Raw genomic sequence first — 22015 nt, 5'->3', positions numbered from 1 at the left:
CTGTAAGCGATGGCTGGGTGCTGACATGCAGCAATGCTATGAACTGCAGGGAGCGTGGGTTTGTGGCTCCCAGCTATTCAAGCTCCCCTTGCCAGCCACGCTTGTCAGCCGTGCCCACTGGCCATGGGGCTCTCCTGGCTGTGCCACCCTCCACAGGGGCCATCACGGTCAGCATCTAGTTACCTGCCCACAGTGCTGCCCGCAGGATCCCCAGCCCTCCCCCGGCCGGCGGGGAGGAGAAACCCACACGGATGCAGAAACCCAGGCTATAAAAGCATCCTCCCCTTTGGGACACACGGAAGCTGCCGGCAAAGGAGGCGGCTGCCCTGGGAGAGCACGATGCCGGCAGGACACAGCAGGAGGGTGCAGCAGTATCTGGTGGTCTTGGCCGTGACCTGGGGCGCCAGCTTCTTCCCCTCGCCAGCCCAGGCTTTGCAGAGGTAGCAGGCGTGCGTGTTGCCTACACCATTGTGGGTCTTGCATCCCCTTGGTTTTGGGTGCTTGGGCTGGTGCTGAGGAAGGAAGGACCCTCCTCCTGCAGTACCTGCTGCAGCCACGCTGGGAAACCCCCTTCCACCTCCTTTTCTGTTCTGTGCTAGCCCACCTGCTCTTCCTCGTTCCTCTTCCTCTCTGCCCTTGAGCACTGCACGGCTCAGCAGCACCCCTGACTCCCAAATAACCGAGACGAAGCGGTTCACTTGCAAAGCAAATGAGCTGAGTGTGGGGCTGGGCTCAGCCCGTGGGTGGCTGCCCCGTGTCGGTAGATGCCTCCTGCAGCAGCCAGCCCCCGTGGGGTCCCTGCCCCGGGTGGGCCGTGCTGCATCCCCCACGCGGCCGGTGTGGGGCTGGCAGTGCCGTGGGAGCAGGACCCACCGGGGCCCGGCTGGCAGCCCCACGGCGCGGGGTGTTGCGGGGAGCTGCTGCCATCTAGAGCCACCCGGCTGGATTTCCCACGGCGGGAGTGCTGGGGCGGGTGGGGGTGGCAGGGAGCTGGGGGGGGTTCTCCTACGGGTGCCTGGGTGCTCCCCGGCCCCCCCAGCCCTGCCCTCGCCCCCCGGCAGGATCGCGCTGCGGAGGATGCCCTCCATGCGCCAGACGCTGCAGGAGATGGGCGTGAAGGTGTCGGACGTCTTCCCCGAGCTGAGGCAGAGCAGACGCAGCAGCGTGGCCGGCCCCAAAAACGGAACTGCTCCCACCCTCCTCACTAACTACCTGGACGTGAGTGTCTCCCTGCATGGGGGCTTGTCACCCCAATACTGCCCTGCATGCCGCAAGTCCCCCCGCTGCACCCAACGGTGCATTGAGCGGTGACGCTCCCCACTGCCATGCCTCTTCCAGACCCAGTATTTCGGCGAGATCAGCATTGGTACCCCCGCGCAGACCTTCAAGGTGGTCTTTGACACGGGCTCAGCCAACCTGTGGGTGCCATCCTACAAGTGCTCCCCCCTCTACAGCGCCTGCGGTGAGTACGGGGGCATGTCCCTCCATCTCGAGGGATGTTCAGAGTGGGCTGGGGTGGGTTTACCTTTGCACAGTGGGCTCTGCTGCTGCCTGGTCCCTTGGCACGAGGGCAGGGTGGGTTCATCATCCCACAGAGGCTGGGGACACCCTTAGCCCATCCTGCCGTTGCCACCTCCCTTGCTCTCTTTGATGCACGGTCTCCCTCTCCCCAGTTTCCCACAGCCGCTACGACTCCTCCAAGTCACGGACGTACGTAGCCAATGGCACAGGCTTCGCTATCCGCTACGGAACGGGAAGTGTCAAAGGCTTCCTCAGCCAGGACATTGTCATGGTGAGTGCATGCTCTGAATTCACTGGCTCAGCAAGGAGATGCCCATGTATGGCTCTGCTCCCCTGTAAGACCATCCGCAGTTACCCAAAAGTAGGGGGGCTCTTTGGGGGATTTAGCCCCCCAACTCCCTGCAAGGACACTTGTGCCTTTCCCCAGGTATCAGACATCCCCATCATCCAGGTCTTTGCCGAGGCGACGGCACTGCCTGCCTTCCCCTTCATCTTTGCCAGGTTTGATGGGGTGCTGGGGATGGGCTACCCCAGCCAGGCCATCGACGGCATCACCCCTGTCTTCGACCGGATCCTCTCCCAGCAGATCCTCAAGGAGGATGTGTTTTCCGTCTACTACAGCCGGTGGGTCCTGTGGGGAGGAGGCGCCGGGGCTGGGGAGGTCTTTGTTTTGCAGGACATGGGCATTGCAACCGTGGCGATGCCAGGTTTGCATCTCAGGGTTGGGAAAGAGCCATGGCTGGAGCTGCAGCACCTGGGGTGGGGAGGAGGGCGTGGGCACTTGGAGGATGCCTGGAGGAGCTGGGGTGGAATGAGGCAGCACAAGAGGCAGAGCCTGGTGGGTGCTGATCTGGAGCTGCTGGGTAGGGAGTGCCGAGGCTGGGAGCAGCTGCTCCCTGCTCGTTTGTCACTGTTAGATTGCACTAAGTCACTAGCTCCGCTGGTGGGGCTGGAGCAGTCACCACCGGCAGTAGATTTAGTGTTTCATCTACTGGCAAAATGAAAAAAAAAAAAAATCTATTGAAGAAAAACGTGCACCAACAGCCAAACCTCTTCTCATTTCTTGCCCCAAACTGTTGTGCCTCAGCATCCCTCCTCCCAGCAGCACCAGAACCAGCAGGAGCAGTGGGAGGGCCCATCCTGGCAGAGCAGGAACGCTGCCCCCCCACCCCAGCACTCACCACCCACCCCAGGTCCAGCAGCCTGGCAATGTGCGGTGGCAAACAGACCCACAAATGCATGCTTAAAGCAGGCAGGGTAGCTCTTTACCTCAGCTAAAGGTGGATCCATCAATAACAAACAAAGCCCAATGAAACTGGCTGCAACTGCAGCCTCATCCAAGCGCCGAGGTCCCTTGGCACACTGGGGACACGGCTGCCCTTGAACCTCAGGCTTATGGAGGATGTCTCTCTTTGCAGGGCTTCGAAGTAAGAAGATGAGAAGCACGAGTGTTCTCAAGACAGCACCCACTAACAGTCACCCGTGCACCCCGGGGCCAGGCAGCAGACCCCGCTGCCGCTGCCAGCCCCAGGCGAGCCCTGCCCTGTGCTGGCAGTGGGGTTCTGGTCCGCAGGAGCTGCATCAGCCCCACACTGGGCTCTGCCAGCATGCCTTACCCACGCAGGAGCCAGCACCAACCTGCTCAGAGACCTCAGCATGTGGCACCCCTCTGCTGCGCGCACTTCCACCCTGTGCACTAACTCGGGGTTTCTCCTGCTCTGTCTTGCTCTCTGCTGCTGCTAACTGGGACAGCAGAACCTCATGGCTGGGGCTGGTCCCTTCTCCACGGTTTTTCAGGGACAGCAGCCAAGGGGGAATCACTCCACTATGTTTTGCACCCTAGGAATGCGCCTCTGAAACCTGGGGGCGAAATAATCCTTGGAGGCAGCGACCCAGCCTACTACACCGGAGACTTCCACTACCTAAACATCAGCAAGAGCGGCTACTGGCAGATCAGCATGAAGGGGTGAGGCCAGGGAGAGCCTCTGCATGGCACCGACCGCATCCTGCAAACCACCCTGGGCATGCAAGGGTGGGCCTGGGGAAAGCTTGCTGGGGGCTGGGGAAGGTGGTCCATGGAGGCATTGTGTCCCCCCAGTGTTGCTGGTGGATGCTTTCCCCTCTGGAGGGGAGCGGCGTCGGTTCCTCCAGCCCAGAGTGGCATCTCCATGCTCAGCAAGGAGCCAGAAGGGGAGCTGGGGAATGCAGAGGGGGTGGCACCGTGGGTTGATTCAACTTGGAAGCCGCAAGTGGAAGAGTTTAACCCCCTTTAGTCCTGCAGGAGGAGTGTGAGGCACTGAAACAATTCTGCTTTGTTTCATTAAAAAAAAAAAATCACACATGACAAAACTTAGCTTTCACATTTGAGAGGCTTGAAGGGAGGGTTCCTGGTACACCTGGAGAGTCTGTACTCTAAAGGCAGTGGGAGCAGCACATGCTCTGCTTGGCCAGTACTCCCTGGACAAAGATGTGGCACTCTTGCCCATGGGCTCACACAGCCCTGTGAGCCGAGCTGCAGGCTGCACTCAGCCGAGCTGAGTGGGAGGCTCAGCATCACCCCTCTCCCCTCCTGCTCCAGGGTGTCCGTAGGGGCTGAAATCCTCTTCTGCAAGGAAGGCTGTTCAGTAGCCATCGACACGGGAGCATCCTACATCACCGGCCCAGCCGGCCCGGTCTCTGTGCTGATGAAAGCCATCGGGGCAGCAGAAATGGCCGAAGGAGAGGTGATCAAACCCCTTCTGCCCCACTCCATGTCCCTGCCCCCTTGCTGCCCTTATCCCAGCCCATCCCGCCCCCAGCAAAGGGGCTCAGCTCTGTCTCCCCCTCCCACAGTATGTGGTGGACTGTGACCGAGTCCCTCAGCTGCCCAACATCTCTTTCCACCTGGGTGGGAAGGCCTACATGCTCAGCGGCTCAGCCTACGTCCTCCGGGTAAGCTGCATCCCTCCGTGCAGGGCGGGAGGGTGGCTCTCCCTGGGCCAGGTGTGTCTGCTGGGGACAGCGGTGCATCTTGGGTTGCAGCTCTCCTGGAGCATCCTGTGCCCTCCTGGATCCCCTAAAGCAGCTGTGATGAACCCCAGAATTATGCTTCTTGATCTTCCCCAAGCACTCCTGTTTGGCAGAGGTGTCCAGAGGAGCTAGACCAACCTGCCACTGCTTCCTTGGGCGGTTTTGGGGAGATTTGGGGTGAACAGCAAAGAGCAGAGACAGGCAGGGATCCTCCTTCCTGGAGGAAGGAACGTGGAGGCCAAGCAGAGGGTGTTGAGCTGGGGATCACGGCCCTTCCTCGGGCACACTGTAGTAGAGATCTCCCTCCTGGCACCTCCACCACTGCCTGGGTCTCCTCTTTGCAGCAATCTCAGTATGGGGAGGACGTCTGCGTGGTGGCTTTCACGGGGCTGGACATCCCACCCCCAGCTGGTCCCCTCTGGATCCTGGGCGCCAGCTTCATCAGGCACTACTACACCAAATTTGACCGGCGCAACAACCGCATCGGCTTTGCCATGGCCCGCTGATGGCCGGGGGGGCCGGGGAGAGAGATGGGGGAAACCAGCCTGGGGGCAAGGGTACCACCAAGAAGAAATGATTTGAAGTGCGAACGAGAACAGCATTTCCTTACAGCTCAGCCACCTCCTCTCTTTACTGAAGCAACTGCAAAACCTCACCTTCTCCCACTCCAAAACCCCCGCTTTGCTTCCCGAGAGTCTCTGCGGCAGGGGAGAACCGAGCCTTAAGCACATCTTCTAGCAAGTGTATTCAGTCTGGAAATCAAAGCGGGATCCTGTGCCCGGAGTTGCACCTCCAGGGACTTTTAGGGTGATGTGCAATAGTGTAACTGGCATGCAGTGGATCGCTGCTGGCGTGGAGGGGCTTGCAGGGTGCAGGCAGACTGAGGAGGGATGATCTGTTACAGTTTGTGTTATTCTCTGGATGGGAGAAAAATAATCTGGCTGTGTTTAAAAGATAGTTTTAGGTGGTGTTAACCCTACCCCTCTCCATGACTTTAATATTAAACAATCTCAGAGCAACAGGACACTGAGTGGATGCTTTTTCTTGCAGAGGGGAGAGATCAGACACTTTTATTAGGAGAACTGGATGACAAGCGTTCCTCTGCTAGGCTCCAGCACTGCATTTATGTCCTTCCCTGTTTCGTAAGAGTGAAACACCGTTCCAGCTAGTGCCACAGCATCTACGTGTAGGCAAATTGGGGTCTTCTCAAACAGCAAACAAGCCTTTTCTCCCTTTCTGGGAGCTCATCTGCCACGTGGGTCCCCACGCCTCGACCTGCCTTCCCCCCACTCATCAGGACCCCTGGGGACAGAGGGACAGGGCTGTACGAAGGCTTTGCTGCTCTTTGGGGAGGGGAAGGTGATTGCAGGTCTCATTAAGGGTGGCTGACCAGGAAGACAGCTCTTGCTGCCCCAGTGCCTGGATCTGTTTTCATTGCTATGTTGGCTCCAGCTGACAGCTAGAGGCTTGTCTCCATCCCGGCCATGTGCGGAGATGCTCAGCAGGAGCGCGCTGGAGCTGCGAGCCCCACACCAGCCGACCAGGCAGGAGGAGCAGACCAGTGCTCTCAGGCAGAGGCTGACATTTCCAGTTCTGCGGGAGAGCTGCGGTGCTTCAAGTTACAGCCCAGCAGCTGCGAATCCAAGCACTCCCCAATGCCAAGCGTTCTGCAACACGCTCTCATCTCCAGTTTGACCAGCTCAAGCGCTGCGACCGCCGTGGTCCACAGCCGAGCTCTGGGAAATATGCCTGCACAGCAGAGCTCAGGCTTCTGGAGCAGAGCCTGGAGCAAGCCACCATCTGAGTGCAATCGCTCGCAGGAGCTTCTCATCCTCATTTCTGCCACCAGTGATGATTGCTGATGAATTCCCAGGGCTGCCTGAAGCACAGGCTGACACAAGCTGCCTCTCAGGCTGCAGGGATGTTCGGGAGAGCGATGCTCCTGACAGCACCGAAACGGCTGCTGCTGCGTGACCTTTCCAGCCAGGTAGGCAGCAGCCTCCGCTCTGCTCGCCAGCCCTCCCTCCCAGCACGGCACCTCGTCCCCTGCCCTGCCCCATGGAGTGGCAGCACAGCCTTACAGCAGAGAGGATGTGGCTAAGCGGATGTTTGTCCCTCCCAGGAGGGTCTGTGCAGCTGTGTAGCATTTAAACCTCTTAAAGTTGGGATGAACAGCCCTGGGTCTCCAAGGATGGGAAATTCAAGGCACCCAACGATGTTACTTGTTTCTCGCCATCGCCTTCTGCGGCACTGATCCATCACCTCCAACACGGGGGCGAGGAGAGCAGCGGCAATGGCTCTTCGGGGCCTGGGGGTGGAGGGAAGCGGCCCCAGCAGTCAGCGTATCTTGCTTTCGTCCAGTGTTTCCTGAGCACACCCGAGCACTCCAGGCAACTGCTCATCAGCACAGGAAACCCCAGGAGCTGGGAAGCAGCCGCAGCAGAGGCAGGGAGGGCACGGGAGGGAGGGCAGAGCTGCCCGGAGACCCTTGGCGTGGGGATATCTGCACAGGTCAGCGCTGGAGCTACAGCCTGGCCTCTCTGGCCGTACAGAGATGCTGGCAAGCTTCTCCCCTTCCTTCCTACTGCAGGGAAACTCTTCAGTTGGAAATAACTAAGCCTTTTCGCTCTATTCTACAGAGCAAAGGCTGTGGTGTGGAGAAGGCTTGAGTGGATCTGAGCTTGAAAAAGCACCAGGTGACTTAATCCCCCATGATGGCTTCTGCCTATAGCCCTCAGCTGGAAAATGGTCAGGATGGCCTAAAATAGGATGTTTTTGTGGATCCAGTTCTGTTCCTATTCAGCACAGTTGTTCCAAGCAACGGGAGGGAAAAAATGCCTGGGCTGCTTGCGGTGCCACCCCTGGGCCCCTTAAGCCAGCCTATTAACACCTCTAATCGCCTCTGCCAGGCCAATTTCCTGGTGGCTGCTGCGCGGTCCTGGCTTCGAGGCACCGCTAACCCGCAACTGCCCCGTATTAACACTTGTGATCGTTATGGACGAGCAATTAGGCCACACTCAGCCCAGCAAAGCTGTGGGAACAATTATGACTATCCTATTAAAACTGACAGAACTCACTCTATATTTAGAAACACAGGGAACCGGCTGGTTTATTTTTTTTCCCCTTTCCTTAAATGATTTTTCCCCAAGTCTCCATGGTCCATTTAGCTGGTTTCAGCCGCAGCCAGCTGTAAACTTTGGAGGGGGCATTCTCCTCTCTGAGCCATGTGCAGTTGTTATTTCCTCCGATAATGAAGCCGGGCTGGAGCAGTGTTGGCGGGCTGCGGGGGGGCTGTGCCAACGGGCGAGTCGTGCTCTATCTTTAACCATCAAACCTCTCTCCAGCCCACCTGTAAATCCCATACGGGGGTCAGCGCTTGGTGGGTGAGGTGATGGCGGGGATGGAGAGGCCGGTGCGGAGGGGATGCATCCCTCCTGGAGCCTGGGGCGCTGCTGGCACATCCTGGGGCACACCTCATGCGCGGCATCCCCATCCTTTTTATCCCAGAGCCCAAAGGGATTCGGGGGGGGGGGGGGGGGGGGGTGCAGAGCCCCCCGGGATGGCTGAGGGGGTCCTCCGGGGATGGGGAGGGGAGGGTGGAAGCATCCGGGCGCAGGGCAGCGGCGGTGGCGGGGGGGTCCCGGTGCGGGTCCCGCTGACCTCACAATGCGGGCGGGCGCTACCGCGGGAGGCGGGAGGGAGGGCGGGCCGGTCGGTAACGGCGGTGACTCATGGCTTCCCAACGGCGGGCGGCTCCTCCCCGCGGCCGCCGGCCCCGCGGCAACCCCCGGCACATGGGCCGGGGCTCCGGCAGAGCGGAGCTGGCCATGGCCGCACCGCCCGGCTGCTGTCCCGACTGCCCGGGACCGGAGCGGGGCGGCGGCGGCGGGATCCCCGCCGTGCCCCACCTCGGGATTGCGGTGGATGAGGGCGATGTGCTGCCCGGGGCGCTGCGGCTCATGCGGGAGCTGAGACCCGCTTGGGAGCCGGCGAGGGTGAAGACCAAGGTACGCCCCACCGGGGTGGGGGGACCTGCGCGGAGGCCCCCCCCCCTTCCCTCCCCCCCCCCCCACCCGCGAACCGGCCACCGCAGCCCACGCACCCGCCGCGGGGGTCGTCTGAGGGGGCTGCAGAGCCCAGCCTTGGGGGGCTATAGGGTCCGCCCGAGGGGGGCTGTGGGGCTCACCCCGGGGTGCTATAGGGCCCGCCCTGGGGCAGGTATAGGGCTCACTCGTAGGGGCTATAACGACCACATGAGAGTGACTGTAGGACCCACCATGGGGGGCTATAGGACCTGCTAAGGAGGAGGGTGTGATGTCCTGCCCCCCACCCTCAGTTCTCCCCTCCACTCTCAGAGGGTCAATCAGGTGTGCAAAGGTGTGGCACACATCACACCCCCCACAGGCTTTGGGGACCCCTCAGGCAGTCACCGAGCAGTGACTGTGAACACAAGCGTGTCCCCAGGGTCCCTCGAGGCTGCCAAGGTGGGTGAAGGCTGGGGGGGATGCTGGGGCAGCAGCCAGCACTGCTGGTCCCCCCAGAGCCTCTCCTGCAGGTGCTGCACCCCTGCCTGCACCCCGCGCTGCCAGGCCCCTGCCCGCAGGAGTGGCTGCTCCCGGGAGCAGGTCTCGCTTGGGTTACTTGCGGGCTTGTGCCTTTGCCAGCCACGTAGGCCGAGCACAGGGTCGGATGGGAGCAGGCATTCGGCGCTGGGCTCCTTGCACGGGACGGGGCACGGCTGTCTGGAGCTGGCAGGGCTTTGCTGCGGCGGCTGGGAGAGCCATCAGGCTGGCAGCTGCCTGGCATGGGAGTCCCTGTCCCTCTCACCTCTGCCTGGGGGTGCCAGGTTTTGGGTGGAAAAGCGAGGCCGGTGGTGCCTGTGCCCTTACCGGGCTCCTGGCAATGGGCGCGGGAGCGTGGAGGTGAAGGAGCTGGATGCACTTAAAGATATATATGTGTGTATGCATGCACACTTCCCGTGTGCCTGGAGCGTCATCAGAAATGTATTAATAGCCAAGTATAATTAAATAGAAGAAACTGCAGGAAAATACATATGAAAGGGCAGATGGCAATAGGCAGGAAGCTCGGAGCCGAGTTCCTCAGAGCACAGAGTTGTAGGGGCAGGAAGTGTCAGGCTCTGTGCAGCACCGAGCGCAGACCTCGGTGGTGATGGCTGTTTGAGAAGGGCACCAGCTCTCTGGTATCCAGGCTCTCTGCAGGCATCGGAAGGGGTCAGTGTTCCACAGCAGCTTGTGTGTGCATGCATGTGGTTTTAATTAAAAAAAAAAAAAAAAAAGGCAAAAAAAAAACCCCTTAGGAACTTGGGGGGGGGAACATCCAGTTGCGTTTCCCTTAGCTGCTATTGCAAGGGTGTTTGGGAAGGGATTGGAGAGTGCACTGGTCCTCAGCTGGTTCTTATTAGTGTTCCTGTTCACTTTCCTCCGCGCACTGGAGCGGTGCCCGGTTCGCACCACCTCGTTGCACGGTGTCAGCGCACAGCTGCTTGCAGGGGCTGTACCAGGCTGCGCCGGTGACACGGGAAAAATCTCCCAGCACTTGGGGCAGGGTGTGGAAGGTGTGGAGGAAGGGTCTGGGTGCTTGGCCTCCCCTGCCTGCCCTCTGCTTGCTGGGGGTTTCAACCCCCTGTGCCTGCTTTCCAGCGCTCCCGCTCCTCATCCTTTAAGCTCTGTGCCTGGGCAGAAGCATCTCTGTAGCGAGAAGGCACAGGCGGTATCGGTGAGTCAGCCAGCCACGCTCTCAGGGAAGCACGCACTCCTCCATCCCTCATCTGGCAATAAGGAGAGTAGCAGCAACGTGGAGCCAAACCCCTGCGAGGACTCCGGTGTGGCTGGGCTTTTTTAGCCTGCCTTTGGCAAATAGGTGCCCTGCTGCAGTCCAGCCCCGGGCTGCCGGCCGCCTCTCAGGCTGGGCAGCGGCGCTGGGGGTGCCTGCACAGGGAGGCAGCCAACGCGACGGTGCTTTGGGGGTGCTTCGGGGTCTCATGGCAGGCACAGCACTGGGGTGTCGGATGGAGCTGCTTCACTTCAGCATCTTTGCACAAGGTTTGGGTCTTGCTTTGCATTTAATTGCCATGAGGCTGCTGATATGGAGTCGTACTCACTTCCCCCCCCCGCTGTCACGCAACCACAGCAGGGCAGGATTTGGGCTGGTAGCAGCACTGTGGCCCTGCTGAGAGCTGGCTGCGTTTTGGAACCACAAGGAATAGCACCGGGCATCTCTCGAGCAGCTGGGCTCATTCCTTGGGAGCTGAAGGAGCTGCTGCCTCCAAACCAGGCGAGCCCCTGCGTGCGTGTGTGCAGGTTGCTGACGAACCACGTGTGACTCTCCAAAGTTAGTGGCCTGGAATTCAGGGGGGATAAGGCTCAGTAATCCTGTTAAACCCTCTGGAAAGGGCTGATCAGGCTGTCGAGCAGCAAAACAAAGCAGCGAAAGGACTCGCAGGCGAGGCAGCTGTGAGCATCTCAACACGGAGCCGTTCACCTGCGGCCGATCCGATGTGCGTGTGGCCAATGGAGGGCACTGGCCCCAGGGTGCAATGTCTTCTGCGTGGATGGGCTGTGACACCTTTTGCGTACTGGATTTTTGGCCTCTGGGGCCTGGCAGGACAAAAAGAGCTGAGCGCAGCACCGTGGTGGAAACGCAGATTATCTGGCCTGGGAAAAGCAGCTCGGTGGCTTGAGAAGGTTCAGCCCGCCCCAGCGCAGCCGAGGGGCAGCAGCCTGGGGGGACGTGGCGCCTGGCTCGCTGCCTGCTGTGCCCACCCCAAATCCAACACCAGCCAGCTGTGTAACCAGGGGTGTTTAACTTTGGGTGTCTCATTCCAGTGCTTTGAGTTTCCCTCGGGAAGCTGCATGGGGAGCCCTATATATAGGCACCCTATATAGAAACGAGAGTTGCTGAGTGGGATGTCTAAAATTAGCTGTCCCACCCCCAAGCACCGCTGCTGCCATAGCATGCGCCCTCGCCCCCCTCCCGATCCGCCAGCGTCACACCTGCTCCGGCTCCCCGAACCCAAAGGGGATAAAGAAATCACTCTTGTGGGAAGCAGCGGCACCCCAGCGTGCTCGGCCGCGGTGCTGAGCAGGAGCCGTGTGGGGCTGAGCATGCTGCCTGCGTGGGGGATGATGGGGCGGGGGTCTCCCGTGGGGCTATGGAGACCCAAACCCCTCGGTGCACCGGAGGCGACTGAAATCACCGCGGGATGGGGAGAGGAGCCCGGTGCGGGCGGCGGCGGCGGCCCCTGCATGTGCGCGGGCAGGCGGCCAAGCCCAGGCGACGGGAGAACAAAACTCTCTTTCCATCTGTGAGGAGCCATCAGAGCAATGACACGAGACGTCCCCAGCAGAGATGTCCCTGCCTATCAGCGACCCAGCCCTGCGGGGAGGGTCGGGAGGAGGAGATGGGGTGGCGGTGTTTGCTCCGTGTTGTTTGCTGGGGTTGGTTGGTTTTGTTGTTTTTTTTTTTTCCTTCTTCATTTTGTGCCAAAATATTTGCACCGATTTTTTTTTGGGGGGAGCGATTCCTGGGGCTGCTCGGGTGCCAAGTGTGCTTCTGGCACATCTGGTCTGAGCTGATCCTGAGCTCCCAGGTGAAAAATGGCAGGATTTCCGCCCAAACTGCCAGCTTGGTGCAGCTGAAGCCTCATGCTTGTGGCTCTGTGCAGAGCCCCAGTTCACACCTTGAGCCTCAAGGCCTTGCAAACTCGTGCCACTGCTGCTGTGGGCACTGCTGCTTCATGCTTTCTTTTGCCCATTGCCTGTTCCTGCTTTTGCCATGTTGCTTTATCCCTGGGTCTGCTGGCAGGAAGGGGTTTCCCCCACGCCCAGCTGGCATGGCAGGGATGTACAGGCATCAGCTCTGCTGCCCTTCTGCCCCTCCAGCTCTTCACCGATGGCATCACCAACAAGCTCGTGGCCTGCTACACAGACGAGGGCATGGCAGATGCGGTGCTGGTCCGTGTCTACGGCAGGAAGACAGAGCTGTTTGTGGACCGGGAGACGGAGCTGAGGAACTTCCAGGTGCTGCGTGCCCATGGCTGCGCCCCTGACCTCTACTGCGCCTTCCAGAACGGGCTCTGCTATCAGTTCCTGCCAGGCATCGCGCTGGGGCCCGACCACGTGCGGGACCCCCGCATCTTCAGGTGTGCAGGTCCGGGGAGGAAATGCGGGATGGGGAAACCGGCGAGGGGTTTGCTCTGTGCTTCCAGCTCTCCCCCTCGCTGCCTTTGCTCCAGACGGGTGCTCGAGCATCGCTGATGTGCACAAACCCACGTGGTGCTGGGGGATAAAGGGGCCAAACTGCAGCTGGGTTTATCACCATGTTTTTAAAGCGTCTGCTTTTGGTGAATAGAGATTGCACAAGAACCACAGCTTTTATATGAACTTGCCCTGGCAAGGTGAATGCCGCTTTTGACCCAGCCAGGGTCTCAAAATGCTTCAGAGGCTCGCAGCTGAAGTGGAGGGGAGTTTCGGCTGTGCTGACCCTATGTTTTTAAACACGGCTTTCAGGAAACCCCCTGTCAAGATGCCTCAAGGCTGGTTTTGAGGAGTGCTTCTCTCGGGGATGCTGCTGCGTGCCCACCTCACCCACACATCCGTGTTTCTTTCCAGGCTGGTGGCCCAGGAGATGGCCCGGGTACATGCCATCCACGCCAATGGAAGCCTCCCCAAGCCCATCCTTTGGCAGAAGCTGCACAAATACCTCACCCTCGTGAAGACGGATCTCAGCCCAAAGGTATCCAACCCCAGGTAAAGGCAGAGGGATCCCAAAGAGCCAGACTCTGGCTTGGGCATCCGCTGCCCACCCATCTCTAAGTCTTCCCCGTACAGGACCGGGGGGAAGAGCCCCGGTTCCCAGGTAAAGCCTCTGCAGGAGTCTAGGGTTGGTGAGTGGGGCTGGGGATGGTGTCGGGGCTGGATCTGGCCATGCAGCCCCTTCTGGATCATGATTCCTCTGCAACGAACTTGTGGCCAAGCCCCCAAGAGCGGGTGGGATGGAGGCAGCCCCATGCACCCTTCAGTGCCTTTCCTCCTGCCAGTCTGGGAGCGGTGTTAGAGCAGAGACAGCTCTAGGTTGTGTTTGTACAGCACCCAGGCAGGATCCAGCCTGAGCCAGAGACTCCCACCTGCTGTAATAATCCGCCTCCTCCTCCTCCCTGCAAATCTAAGCCTGCATTTTAAGCCTTCTGTAGAATAAGCTGAAGCTCAAGCACTTCTTATGGTGGGGATCTGAGCAGCAAGGTTGAGCTGACATTGGATGCTAGACATCCAGTATAGATTAAATCAGCCAGTTCCCACTTCAAACCAGTTCATCCCATTTCTGGGAGCCTGGGCTCACGCCAGGTGAGTGCTGGGGTGTCTGGGAAGGATGCGGGCAGCCCCAAGAGGTGGCGAATAATTAACCTGTTCCCTGAGCAGCAGTGGGAGGACGCGGGGCTTTTCTCAGCGCTCGCCCCGCTGCAGGCAGACCTTACCAAAGCCTGCACCTTCAGTGCAGCCAATTAGGTAATCATTAACTGGCTCTCTTCTTGGAATTGAAACTCCTGAGGTTACTGAGAGGGTACGTGCCCTGGCAGAGTCCAGAAAATTCCTGTTGCCTGGGGGTTAGTTGGGGGCTTTGGGAGTGAGCGCTGGGGGCTCCGTGGCTGGTTGGGTGAATCTGGGGGATGGATGTTAGTGGGGAGAAGGGCTGAGGCTGCGCCGTGGCATCTGCCAGGCGCCTTGGGTGCCACGCAGCACGCTGGAGGAGATCCAAGCCAAACCTGACCTCCCCACTAAAAATGGCCTCGTTAGCCCTCACCTTGTGTCGCTGATGAGTTTGTCTATAAAATGCAAGGAGGGAAGCAAGGGGCAACGCTGCCCCTCTGCCCCAAAGGGATGTTCCCCTTGAGCACAAGTGATTCCACCCCATCCCCTTCCCCAGCCTCCAGCAGGACGTGCCCAGCCTAGAAATGCTTGAACACGAGCTGGCCTGGATGAAGGAAACGCTCTCCCAGCTGGGGTCCCCCATCGTGCTTTGCCACAACGACCTGCTCTGCAAGAACATCATCTACGATGGGACACAAGGTTCGTGGCAGCAGCTTCACATGCCTGGCGGAGGGGTCTGTCCCTCACCCACCTCCCCAGGGGCTGGCAGCTCCAGCTCCTCTCACAGCCCCTGCCTTTGCCTCCACAGAGCATGTTCGCTTCATAGACTATGAGTACACTGGCTACAACTACCAGGCTTTCGACATCGGAAACCACTTTAATGAGTTTGCAGGTGAGTTGGGCTCCTCTCCGTGGCACCAAAGGTCCCCCCCTTTAGTTGCAGCAGCTGTCCCGGGGTCTCCCTGTGCCTGGGAATGGAGGAGGCAAGTTGCATCCCCAGTCCCATGGTGGGAAATGGGGCAGCTCCTCCTCGGGCTGCCCGGGGTTAGAGCAATGTGCAAGGGAGGGTCTCTGCTGGCGCCGGGCACCGTGCTGCCGGCGGTGAGCGGCCTGGCTGCTGCTGGGATGCAATGCCTGCACAAGCCCAGGTCTTAACTGTGCAAGGGCTGGGTGTGTGCCTGAAATCGGGGAGTTGATCCCTGGCTTGTGCAAGCCTGGAGCTGCAGGGGTTTCGCTCAGCCGCTCATGTGCGGGAACAGCCCCGTGGGCATACTGCTTTGCCCTGGAGAAGCCCTCCCTTCTGCCCCTCTGCCTTGGGCTGACCCCGGCTCCCCTTGCAGGCGTGAAGGAGGTGGATTACCGCCTCTACCCCAGCAAGGAGACCCAGTTGCAGTGGCTGCGCTCCTACCTGCAGGCCTACAAGCAGCTCACCCAGGGGGACCAAGGAGGCATGGGGGTGTCTGAGGAGGAGCTGGAGGCTCTCTACGTTCAAGTGAACAAGTTTTCTTTGGTGAGTGGAGATGGGAAGGAGCCAGCCTCTCTCAAGGGCTGCCCGTGGGATGGGTTTTCCTCTGCTCTTGGGTGAGCCAAGACTCGGTGCTGCAGCTCGGCCGGTGAGAACAAGCCTGCAGGTACCAGCCTGGGGGTCTGGGGGCACGTGGGGCAGGAGGCTGCCCCAAAGAGCCCAGCTGCACCTCAGGCACTGAACCCCTGGGCAAGGTCAAAGACAGCGCTGGCTGCCTGCCATCCTACTGACACATGCCAAGGGACAGTACGTGTCTGATAGCTGTGGCCTTGGCCATCCCTTCAGAGAGGACAAGCAGACCCTGGGTGCAGTCAAGTACAAGGAAATCCTCTTTGGTAATGCCATGGGCAGGCAGAGCCAATCTTGTGGAAACTTAGGGCAAAATCTCGGCTGGATTCCTGGCTGGAGGTGCCAGGAAGGACGTCCCGGCTGCAAATGCAGAGGCTGGTACTCTGATCACGTTGTGTTGCTGTTCAGCATCCTTCCTGCTGGCATCCCTTGCCCAGGCTGGGACCAGCCTCCGGAGCATATACAAACATGCGTGTGGGCCAGCCTCAGCTGGCTGCCACCCCACGTCCTGTCGTCACAGATGTCCTTTCTGGGACCCGGCCAGGAGAGGCGCGAGCGATTCGTCCCGCAGGCAGGGATGCTCTCCATGCCCATCTCTGATCCTTGTTTTGTCTGTCGCAGGCATCCCATTTCCTCTGGGCATGCTGGGGCCTGATCCAGGATAAATACTCTACCATAGACTTTAACTTCTTAAGGTGAGTCCACCAAGGCTGGGGGGGAGCATTTGTTCCCAGGGAAGTTCAGTGCTAAATGACTGGAGCGGGAGGATCCCAATGTTCCCTCCGTGCTGTAGGGATCCTCTGTGGCCAGGGGACATGGGGCCAGGGGGGCGAGCGTCTCATGTCTGTCCCTCTCTCCTCTCTCGGCAGATATGCAAAGCTAAGGTTTAAACAGTACTTCACAATGAAGCCGTTGGTCACAGCCCTGCAGATCTCTAAATAGCATCTCCAGCCTATTTTGTCCTTGCTGCGTCCACAGCCCTCTCCTCCCCCTTCCCCACCCCAGCTGGGGGCGAGGGCAGGTCCTGATGGTGGGAAGGGGGAGGAGAGGAGCTCTGACCCAGGCACCGATTAAAGGAGACCCTGGACATACCTGAGACTGGACCATGAGATGCTAGAGAGGACTACGGCCTCAGAGAGGCCACTGCCTACGCAAGGAAGCCTTACCATCGCCTTAACGCCGAGCCCCGGCTCGGCCCCGGTGCCTGCAGGTCCGTGCTCCGTGCTGGCACTACTGCTGCTTGGCCTGGCACCCAGTTTGTTCCCTCCGTGCGGTCCCTGAGGGGGGAAGCGGGTTCCCCTGTCTGCTCAGGAGCCCCCAGAGCTGCCCAGTTGCTTTAGCTGCCCAATGCACACTCTGTGCCTGTTGCCTTTGCTGCTCCCTCTGTCCCTTCTTGCCCTGCCACTTGGGCTCCCACCCCCAAACCAGCAACTGTCCTGGGTCAGTATTGATCCTGGGCTAGGGGCTGTCTCTGAGCATGGGACCCTTTTCCACGAGGGGTGGGTGCTGCTGTGCTCCAGCTCAGATGGTGCAAAGCAGCAAGGGGCAGCAAGAGCTGTGAGCCACGTGGGCTTGAGACCAGCGGGCTTTTGCTGGCAGGCGCTGGGTGCCTGCCCAGCCTGCAATGCGTCAGCCCGTGGCTGGCTCTGCTCTTCCCCGTGGCCATTGTCTCCCAGACCGTCATTACCTCCCTGCTCCCATCAAGGCTTCCCTCGTAGCATCCTGTGCTGCTGGGCTCCCACCTCTGCCTTCCCCATCTCCCACAGGGCCATGGGCATCGGTCCTCCCCTTCCCGGTGCTCCTCTTTTGGCTGTTTCCTTGCATGGGACCCCCCAGCAGGAGGTTGAATAGAGACAATCTGCTCCATGAGCTGCACCCAGCTTCATCCCCTGTCACCACTCAGCTGCTCCCCCACCACAGGCTCTGTCAGGGTGATCCTGGCCTGCTGAGCACTGCCTAGCTCATGACAGCGGTTGTGCATCAGCTGGGGAGTGGGATCAGACCGCCTCTGCCCCTGCCTTGGCTGCTTGGCGAGTGGTATGGGGACAAGGTGGCAATCCCATGCACAGGGGCACAGGAACCTGCCCCAGCGTGGACCGGGACTGTTGTTGCGTCTCGTGTTCGTTTTGGTCCAGAATAAAAGCTGCTGGTAGCTCGAAATGGGGGGATGGCAGATCTGTGGGGACTGGTGCAGGACTTGTGCTGGAGCAGGGGCAGCATCCCTGGGACCCGGGGGTACACTCAGCCCTTCTCCTGCAGCTGGAGGGGCCGGGGAAGGCCAGAGCAGGAGCAGAGCTGGTGGTGGACGTCTCTCCTCGTAGAGTGGGCTGCTGATGTCCCTCCAGGCTCCTGATCTCCCTTCAGGTGTTGCATGCAGCACTCACTGCCCCTTCCCTGCAGGCAGCAACTGCCGAGGATTATCCTTGTCCTAGAGCGATGCCCGGTGGTTGAAAACAGCCTCCTGCAGAGCTGTTCCCACATCTTCGTTGTGGCCCTGCTGGGCTCCGGCTCTGGCAAGGGCAGGTTGGAGCACTTGGCTGCAGCGGGCACTGGGCGGAAGAGGCTGAACCCCAAACCTGCTGCCATGTGGGGTGAGACCTCGAGAAAACACAGGTGAGAGGTGGGAAGGAGAGGGGAGACGCTTGGGACACCCCACGGACAGGGCAGGAGAAAGAGCTAAGAAACAGCACAAGTGAAACCGTGGCAGGGAGTGAGAGCCTTAGGAGGGGGCTGTGCCCTGACTGCCTGGGGTGAGAGCTCCCTGCCCAGCCCTCAGCTCCCCCAGCCCCCAGGCTGGAAAAGTCCAGACTCAGAACTCTGCTCCAAAAAGTCATCTTTATTGTGCCAAGGGGTGGGGGGGACAATTGTAAACAAGTATGTGAAATATACAGGTTAAGTTACTCGTTGTCTTATTAACAAAATAAAGCTCTATCTATATTTACAGTCTCTTTTTTTTAAAAAAAAAAAAAAAAAAAAAGGAAGAGCTGCATCTCTGTTGGGCACATCTACTTCCAGCCCCCTCTGCAGCACAGCCCATCCCACCCTGGGAGCCAGCACCCCTTCCCCAGGGACCCCGGCCCCAGCCAGAGCAGCACAGGGAGGGGGAATAAATAAAGCACTGATGAAGGGAAAGAGAGGAGAGAGGCGTTTGCTAGGTGGGTGAGGAGGCAGGACCCTCCCTTGGATAAACAGTGTCTCAACAGCAGCCCTGCGGGGTGCCGGGGAGCAGCACCGGGGCCCCGATGCTGCTCCAGACCCCCACCCTGGGGCCGAGTGCTTGGGGCTGCTGCAAAGCTGCCCGTTGCAGGGCTCGTCCCCCCACTGGAGCCTGGGCAGCCACGGCTCCTTCTGCCCCCCAGCAAGGTCCCCGCGGTGCCAGGCTGGAAGCCAGGCTGTGGCTGCAGCCGGAGCTGCGGTGCCTGTTTCTGGCTGTTGCCACAGGGCGGTGCACGGACCCTGTGCATGCACAGTCAGCCCCTGTGCACAAGCAGCCAGACCCGTGCATGCACAGCTGGATCCAGTGCGTGCACAGCCAGCCATGCTGCACCCCAAACACCCCTGGGCCAGGCTCTGACCGGAGCAAGGTTGTTTTGTTTTTATTTTTAATTATTTCTTTTTTTAAACTGCTGCTATTTTTCTCTCCCGCTGTGGTTTTCACGATGCAGACCTCAGGTGGAGCCTGCGGCTTGCAGAGCCAGGGCACGGGAGGGAGAGGTGCCCAGGGACGGATGGGGCACGTACCCACCGCAGCTGGGGCTTGTGTCTGGCCGTGCCCGGGGCAGGGGCTGGCGGAGGGCCGGGGTAACGGCACGGCCAGGGAAGAGGCACCCACTTTATTTACAAAGTGGGCCAGAGATGTCAGGAGCATAAAGGGCTCCTCGGAGCCCTTGGCTGGTACTCGGGCCAGGCAAGAGCTAAAAATGGCTCCATGGGAATTTGCTGGCAGCCTCTAAAGACCGAGCGGGGAAACGTGGTGGGGAGGTCAGGCTGGGCTGAGCGAGGGACAAGCGTATCCCCATCCTGTGTCCCCGGCAGCAGGGGCTGGCAGCTGCAGGTAAGGGTCTCTGCAAGGGACCTGCAGGTTCTGGAGAGTTGGGACATGCTCTGGAGGTTTACCCGCACCTCAATACCCTCAGGTACCTCCTGGGGGGCTCCAGGTGGGTGACAGCGCAGCAGCTGTGGCACCCACACCCTTGAGCCAGGTGGCCTCAGCTCCCCATGCCCCGCCACCAGTGTAAGGCTGAGCCAGCCCTCCCCAGCTTGCCCAGCAGGGTCAGCACATCCCGGCCATGGCCCCACGCAGCGCACATCACCGCTCATCACTCCAATGGGACGCACCTCGCCCAAAATCCTGGGACACCCGTCTTTGTGGGACCCATTTGCAGCGACTCCTGCCTGCTGGGGTAGCAGCTCTCCTCTGCTCCCAGTGCAGCCCTTCAGCCAGTCCTGTCCCATTGGGGGAAGCTCTGACCTCTTTCCTGGTAGCAGCCAGACCTGCCACCCCCACCTGCCGCCCCCCCAGCCCCCCCTCAGTCCGTCAGCACCACCAGCTCGCCGTCGCTCTTGTCCTCGCCCTCCGAGTCCTCCTCCTCGCTGTAGCGGTACATCTCACCGTCAGCCACCGAGTGCCTGTCATCTCCGCCGTCACCCTCCTTGAGGCTGCGCGTGTTGACGATGACGGGCATGGTGGGGTCAATGCTGCGGGGCAGGTAGTGCTCCATCAGGGGGGGAGTCAGCTGCATGCCCACCGGCCGCTGGTACAGCACGTCCGAGGAGGCGGGGGGCACCTGGCTGCCCTGGGGCCTGTGGGACAGGGGAATGCAATCACTGGCTGGGGTGTGGAGGTGCTCCCCCTGCTTCCCCCCGCCTCCCGGGGCACCCACCCCGCGGGCACCTCGGCGAGCCCCCTCGGATGGGAGGAAGGGGCGCGTTACCCTATCAAGTAGCCCTGCCTGGCGTCCTGCCGTCGGTTCCTCATCAGCGCCTTGTACTCGCCCACACGCAGCCGCTTCCCCTCCACGATGCAGGTGCGTTTGGGTCGGGGCTTATACTTATAGTCAGGGTATTTCTCCAGGTGCTGCCGGCTCAGCCGGGCTTGCTCCTCGTAGTAGGGCTGCTTCTCCTGGTTCGTCATGGATTTCCACCGGGAGCCTGTGCAGAGAGGAGCCACGGGGCACGCTTATCGCCTGCCCACTGTGATGAAACCCGTGTCTGGTGCTGGCTGGGATAGCCACTGCAAAAGCCGATTAATGCTCATACCATCCCCTGTGCAAACGGCACCTGAATTTGCACACAGCTGGGGAGAGTGGCTGCACGGGTCCGTGCTGTGCCGCAGAGGGCAGCCAGCCCTCCCGGCACATGGGGACCAGCTCCCCAGCCTTGACCTTCTCCGGGCACCTCTTGGGCTACAGCTTTCAAGCCTCTCCAAGGTATGGTGAGCAGGTGCTGCAGCTAAAATAGGCTGTGCCAGCGTGTGACTCACATTCCCCCACTGGCTGACCTTTATTGTCATCGCTGCCAGTACCCGGGCAGGAAAGCAAAGCAGGGCGCAGCACAAAGGCTGCTGGGCTGGGAGAGGGGCTCAGGGCCAGGCTGGCAGAGAGAAGGGATTAATCCCCTCAGCTCAGCACCTGGGAGGCCAGGTGGACCAGCATCCAGTTTGGGGGAGAGAAGGACAAGCTGGAGATGCCTGGAGAGCTTCAACATCCTTGGAGATGCTCAACTCTCAACAGGACACAGCCCTGAGCATCCTGATGGGATTATGGATGCGCTTTTAAGCAGAGCTTTGGGCTGGGGACCTCCAGAGACACCCTCCCATCACCTAAATCCTCCTATGAGTCCCCATGTGCCCCTTTCTTGGGTGTTCTTCACCCGCTAGCACGGCCCATCTCCCTCAGGGAGCTCCATCTCCCACACCTGCACCACGAGCCAGGTGGCCCAGGTAAACCGAGGCACGGAGGCATGCAAGCCCCTTGCCCATGGTGCCCAGGTGTCCTCCACCAGCTGCTTCCACACACACTCAGCCCCTCACACTGGCCTAGATCCACATTTCCAAGAGCAGGAGAACACACAGGGACCGACAACCCCCCCCCAACCCCACCTGGGTGCATAACGGCTCTGGACCACTCATCCATCTGCAGGTATCAACCTGCTAAATTTGCACCCCCTTAAGCAGTGAGCGGCTCTGGCTCCCCGGGCAGAACAACGCCAGCTATTTAAAGCCACGGACATCTCCTGTGACAGCAAGCAGCTCACCACAGAGCGCCTGCTCCTGGACCCCCCCAGCCATCACGGTCACAAGAGGTAAACAGAGCAGATCCTGCCCACGCACTCCTTCAAAGGGGAAAGCTTGGTGGTTGCTTCATTTTTCTTTTTTTCTTTAACGAGCGGAGCTGCTAAAATGAGTCTGTGGCAGAGCAAGTTGCAGGTAACCCACGGCGCAGCTGCATTGCACCGCTGCATGTTTGCTCACGGGCCTTTGGACAGGCTCACTGGCAACCGCACC

General features: G+C 60.2%; 3 protein-coding genes across 10 annotated transcripts in view; 2 read left to right on the top strand and 1 right to left on the bottom strand.

Moving 5' to 3' along the window:
• Positions 1–314: 314 nt before the first annotated feature.
• REN (renin) lies at positions 315–5546 on the top strand. The gene is made up of 9 exons (XM_064471856.1): positions 315–440; positions 1062–1218; positions 1339–1462; positions 1674–1792; positions 1949–2154; positions 3365–3487; positions 4100–4244; positions 4354–4452; positions 4875–5546. The coding sequence occupies exons 1-9, from the start codon at positions 340–342 to the stop codon at positions 5034–5036; spliced, it is 1236 nt and encodes a 411-aa protein (XP_064327926.1). The 5' UTR covers positions 315–339; the 3' UTR covers positions 5037–5546.
• A 2708-nt stretch (positions 5547–8254) lies between these two features.
• Positions 8255–18461, top strand: ETNK2 (ethanolamine kinase 2). The gene is made up of 8 exons (XM_064471902.1): positions 8255–8537; positions 12432–12691; positions 13161–13298; positions 14473–14615; positions 14725–14808; positions 15257–15426; positions 16132–16205; positions 16380–18461. Exons 1-8 carry the CDS (start codon positions 8262–8264, stop codon positions 16450–16452), a joined length of 1218 nt encoding a protein of 405 aa, XP_064327972.1. The 5' UTR covers positions 8255–8261; the 3' UTR covers positions 16453–18461.
• The window catches only part of SOX13 (SRY-box transcription factor 13), a 46590-nt gene continuing 42906 nt past the window's right edge, over positions 18332–22015 (bottom strand). For 7 of the 8 annotated variants that reach the window (XM_064471899.1, XM_064471897.1, XM_064471900.1 and 4 more), the window contains 2 exons: positions 20445–20661; positions 18332–20313 (listed from right to left, as the gene is read on the bottom strand). In XM_064471899.1, coding sequence (XP_064327969.1) covers positions 20040–20313; positions 20445–20661 — 491 coding nt within the window. In that variant the 3' untranslated portion in view covers positions 18332–20039. The remainder of the gene's footprint in view (positions 20314–20444; positions 20662–22015) is intronic. The other variant, XM_064471896.1, reaches the window with a different exon arrangement.

Source organism: Phalacrocorax carbo, chromosome 23 (assembly GCF_963921805.1).
Source record: "Phalacrocorax carbo chromosome 23, bPhaCar2.1, whole genome shotgun sequence".
NCBI classification, from domain to species: domain Eukaryota; kingdom Metazoa; phylum Chordata; class Aves; order Suliformes; family Phalacrocoracidae; genus Phalacrocorax; species Phalacrocorax carbo.
Note: the sequence above shows the minus strand (reverse complement) of the source record. Positions and strands in the feature narration are given on the sequence as shown.

Excerpts from the sequence above, each read along its gene's own strand:
- REN (XM_064471856.1), top strand. The coding sequence starts at position 340 with ATGCCGGCAGGACACAGCAGGAGGGTGCAGCAGTATCTGGTGGTCTTG. Across the intron at positions 1,463-1,673 it reads CCCCCTCTACAGCGCCTGCG|TTTCCCACAGCCGCTACGAC; the intron begins GTGAGTACGGGG and ends CCCTCTCCCCAG. Across the intron at positions 1,793-1,948 it reads TCAGCCAGGACATTGTCATG|GTATCAGACATCCCCATCAT; the intron begins GTGAGTGCATGC and ends GCCTTTCCCCAG.
- ETNK2 (XM_064471902.1), top strand. The coding sequence starts at position 8,262 with ATGGCTTCCCAACGGCGGGCGGCTCCTCCCCGCGGCCGCCGGCCCCGC. Across the intron at positions 13,299-14,472 it reads CCAAAGGTATCCAACCCCAG|CCTCCAGCAGGACGTGCCCA; the intron begins GTAAAGGCAGAG and ends CCCCTTCCCCAG. Across the intron at positions 15,427-16,131 it reads AAGTGAACAAGTTTTCTTTG|GCATCCCATTTCCTCTGGGC; the intron begins GTGAGTGGAGAT and ends TGTCTGTCGCAG.